We start from the raw sequence: 4160 nt of genomic DNA, 5'->3' as shown, positions 1-4160 counted from the left end.
GACTACCGGCACTACCTGCACCAGTGGATCTGTCTGCCCGACCAGAACGACGTGATCCACGCCAAGCAAGCCTACGACCTCCAGAGTGATGTGAGCAAATCCTACATTTGTAAAACAGTATTTCTTCAATACAGTAATTCTGTAATACACAATAAAGTACTCCATACAATCCGTACACAATAAAGTACTCTTGCACAATTTAATTTTTCAAATATGGATTGTAAGGCTCTAGTCGCTTGTATCAGACTTGTTGAGATGTTTTCATTCTTTCAATTCTTTCATCAAATTTATGTTTAATCCTATTTTTTCAGTTCTTAATCTGATAATAATTTGACAGAATTTGACACAATATTTTGGCATAATTTGACACAATATTTTGGCATAATTTGACACAATATTTTGACATAATTTGACACAATAATTTGTGTCTTAATCTGACAGTAATTTGTGTGTTACTCTGATATTAGCATTGTTAGCACATTAGCATTACCTGCAATACCCCTTTTCTTTTTCTTATTTAATAACTATTTTACTTAACCTTCAAAACCAAGAATTGTTTTCAGAACTCTTTCCTCAGAAACATACCCAGCTGTTCATATAGGATGTGCTTGTTTGTGTTTATTTTACTATTCCATCGCACTTGCACGTATGTAACAGACTTTCCAATCTTTTTCAGGCTGTTTACAAATCAGACCTGGAATGGCTGAGAGGCATTGGATGGGTTCCTATTGGTTCTGTGGAAGTTGAGAAAGCCAAGAGAGCTGGAGAAATCCTCAGTGACAGGAAGTATCGGCAACCTGCAGACAAAATCAAATTTACCAGCGTGACTGATTCCTTGGCCATGGTCTTAGCCAAGCAGAATGCTGAGATCATGAACAAGGTGAGGGTGATATTGCCAGTTAATAGCACTTGTTCCTGTGGTAAAAAATTCAAAATACAAAGTAAAACTAAAAACTTGTGGATTTAAGAGAAAATCAATATCTAAATTCAGTCATTGCACAGGAAAGCTTCTTCTCTCAGGGCTCAGCGTGAAGTGAGCAGTTGGTAAAAATCTACAGACAAAAGTCCCTTCAATCACAGATTTTCCAAGAGTACTACTGCATGATGAAAAAGTGATGAGGAAATACCTGAAGTTCTTTGGATGTGAAAGTGCTGCAGCATATCTCAGATCTGGAGGGTGAAAGTCACTAAGTGCCTCCTCCTTTATAACAAACATAATCAAACGTTTTATACAGAATAATTAATACACTTTTCCTCCTATGGCTGTTTCTCCACAATCCAAAATCAATCAATTGCTGCACCAGCTTAACCTGAGAAATAATGAGGAGGGACAAAGTTTCTTTCTTGAGCTGTTCAGAGAGAAGCTTTGCTGAGTCAGGATATTAGAGCTCACTGGAGCTACCACAGCAGTTTGTAAAATAATTGTAATTGTAAAATAATTTCATAAAGAACTGTTTGTAAAGGGCTGTTTTCCTCTCTCCTAGCGCTTGTACACAGAAGCCTGGGATGCAGACAAGAAGTCCATCCATGTCATGCCTGACACACCAGACATTCTGTTAGCAAAGGCCAACGCAGCCAATGTTAGCAAGGTAAGGACATGTCAAACATTTACTAAACTAGTGGAAATTCAGAGCTAAGTCAGCATTTCTTTAATCATAAAGATGTTCTAAAATATGTAGTCATGAAAATTTTGAGAGACAGTTATGAAATGTAGAAATCCCATTTTTCAGAATATTGATAAGCCATTTTCTGTCTTCTTTTGTGTAGAAACTTTATGTAAAAGCCTGGGAAGAGGCCAAAAAGAAGGGTTATGACATGAGAGCTGATGCGATTCCAATCAAAACCGCAAAGGCATCAAGAGATATTGCGAGTGACGTATGTTCTTCCTTTACGTTTATTTTCAGTTACCTTAAAAACAAGGATATGCACTTTTGTGATCAGTAGCAATAGGAAATTATGGGGCCTTCATCCCAGATTCACTTCTTTTTTGTATTTCCAGTACAAGTACAAAGAAACCCACGAGAAACAGAAAGGCCACTACATCGGGTGCCCCAGCGCCAAGGAGGACCCCAAGCTGGCGTGGGCCGCGCGCGCCATGGCCCTGCAGAACGACCGCCTCTACAAGAAGGCCTACAATGATTCCAAGACCCAGATCCACATCCCTGTGGATGCCCTGTCGGTGCAGGCAGCCAAGGAGTGCCAGAACTTGGTCAGTGACGTTGACTACAGGCAGTACCTGCACCAGTGGACCTGCCTTCCTGACCAGAACGACGTGATCCACGCGCGGCAGGCCTACGACCTCCAGAGCGACGTGAGTGACAATCACTGTAGGAAAGCTTTAGGGCAGCTGTGTGAGGCTCTGTTTGTTAGTGACTGGCAAATATACCTTCAAGTGCACATTCATGACCCTGCACTAGGTCCTCATATGTCTATTTTATCCTTTCCAAAGGATTTCTGCCTGAGTGCCAGAAATATTTGGGGCTGTTCATAAGGAAGCCATGTTCTCTTGGGCTGCTCTAGAATGTTTGCAGATTATGCCCCTGGTTTGAATGCAGTGTCTTAAAAGTGTCATTGTTTCTCTGCAAACCAGGGGTGCTGTGTCTAGAAAGGACCTGATACAACATGGTGTCACTGGCTGCTTGTTGTGTAAAGAGTATGAGAAGGAGTTGGGGAAAGGCTTGTAAAAAACCTTCTTGCACTTAGAGTTAAAACTACAGAATCCCAAAATGGTTTGCGCTGGAAAAGATCATGTTAGTCCAACTCTGTCCCTGCCATGGGTATGGGACACCTTCCACTAGACCTGGTTATTCAGAGCATCATCCAGACTGGCCTTGAACATCTCCAGGGACTGTGAGTCCACCAGCTCTCTGGGCTAATTTATCTCTGCAATGCCACTAACCCTTGGCTCGTTTGTAGAACGTGTACAAGTCCGACCTGGAGTGGCTGCGAGGCATTGGCTGGCTGACAGAAGGTTCTGTGGATGTGGTCAAAGCCAAGAAAGCTCAGGAGCTCCTCAATGACCGCTTGTACCGCACGCGGCCGGAGCAGCTGAAGTTCACCAGCATCACCGACTCCCCAGATGTTGTCCTGGCCAAGACCAACGCCATGCAGCTCAGTGATGTAAGCTCTCCTTCCACTTGTGGGATGACATTTCTTTTCTTTCTGGTGGACAGTAGAATTTCTATGGTGGGAATGACAAGTTGGGAAGTTTTGCAAATTGGAATTACTAAAGAATTCCTTTTGGTGTTTTTTTCTTCACCATACTGAATTGCCATGGTTCCTCCTTTCTCCTCAGCGTCTGTATCGTGAGGCCTGGGATAAAGACAAGACCCAGATCTCCCTCCCTTCGGACACTCCTGTCATGCTGCAGTCCAAAGTCAACGCTATCAACATCAGCAATGTAAGAGAGTAACATGAAATATTTGTGAAGTGCTAGAAAATGAAGCCTGGTAATTGTTCTTCCAGTTTTTGCTGTAAATGGTGGTGTGCAAACCCACTTTCTAATGTGCTTGTAAACAGGAAATTACATCCAGAGGCTTTTTATCAGCTCTCAGCCTATCAACAGGTTGTGTGTTCATCAGTAAACTCCCAGCTCAGTGTGCAATTCCATACCACTCCTGCTCCCTTTGGCAAAACCTGCCAAATATGTTCCATGGAGGAGTTGTTGGAGTCTGCAGACATAGTGGTCTGTCTTCAGGAATATTTCTGGTGCCCCTTTGTGTTTTAATCTTGCACCTGTTTAAGTCATGAGTTTTCTGTTGCCAAGTTCATTATTGTAACTCTGCCAGTTACAGGAAGCAAACAGAGATCCCAAGCTGGTCATTCCAGGAAAGCAGGTTTTTAGAGAAGGCATTTCACTATGTTTAACAAAGGTGATTAATTTTCTCTACAGAAACATTATCAGAAGGCCTGGGATGAAGCCAAAGCAAAAAGCTATGACCTGAGAGCTGATGCCATTCCCATCAAACAAGCCAAGGCCTCCAGAGACATTGCCAGTGAGGTAAAGCCTTCTCTTCGTGTGGTACTTGTGTGTCTGCAGAGCCGAGCGAAGCTCAGGCTGGCAGCACAGGACAGCTGGAAGCCTTTTGTCTGGTGGTTGTGTCCAGGTGAGCAACACACCTTCTGTTCTCTCTGCTCTTGCAGTACAAGTACAAAGAAAC

The 4160-nt window shown here is 42.8% G+C and overlaps 1 protein-coding gene across 1 annotated transcript in view; it reads left to right on the top strand.

The window, feature by feature from the left end:
• NEB (nebulin) overlaps nucleotides 1–4160 on the top strand; it is a 94348-nt gene that overhangs the window by 36327 nt on the left and 53861 nt on the right. The window contains exons 48-56 of the mRNA XM_033516201.1: nucleotides 1–90; nucleotides 677–880; nucleotides 1485–1589; nucleotides 1768–1875; nucleotides 2000–2311; nucleotides 2917–3120; nucleotides 3296–3400; nucleotides 3893–4000; nucleotides 4144–4160. Coding sequence (XP_033372092.1) covers nucleotides 1–90; nucleotides 677–880; nucleotides 1485–1589; nucleotides 1768–1875; nucleotides 2000–2311; nucleotides 2917–3120; nucleotides 3296–3400; nucleotides 3893–4000; nucleotides 4144–4160 — 1253 coding nt within the window. The remainder of the gene's footprint in view (nucleotides 91–676; nucleotides 881–1484; nucleotides 1590–1767; nucleotides 1876–1999; nucleotides 2312–2916; nucleotides 3121–3295; nucleotides 3401–3892; nucleotides 4001–4143) is intronic.

The sequence above is a fragment of the Parus major genome, chromosome 7 (genome assembly GCF_001522545.3).
Source record: "Parus major isolate Abel chromosome 7, Parus_major1.1, whole genome shotgun sequence".
In the NCBI taxonomy this organism is placed as follows: Eukaryota; Metazoa; Chordata; class Aves; order Passeriformes; family Paridae; genus Parus; species Parus major.
Note: the sequence above shows the minus strand (reverse complement) of the source record. Positions and strands in the feature narration are given on the sequence as shown.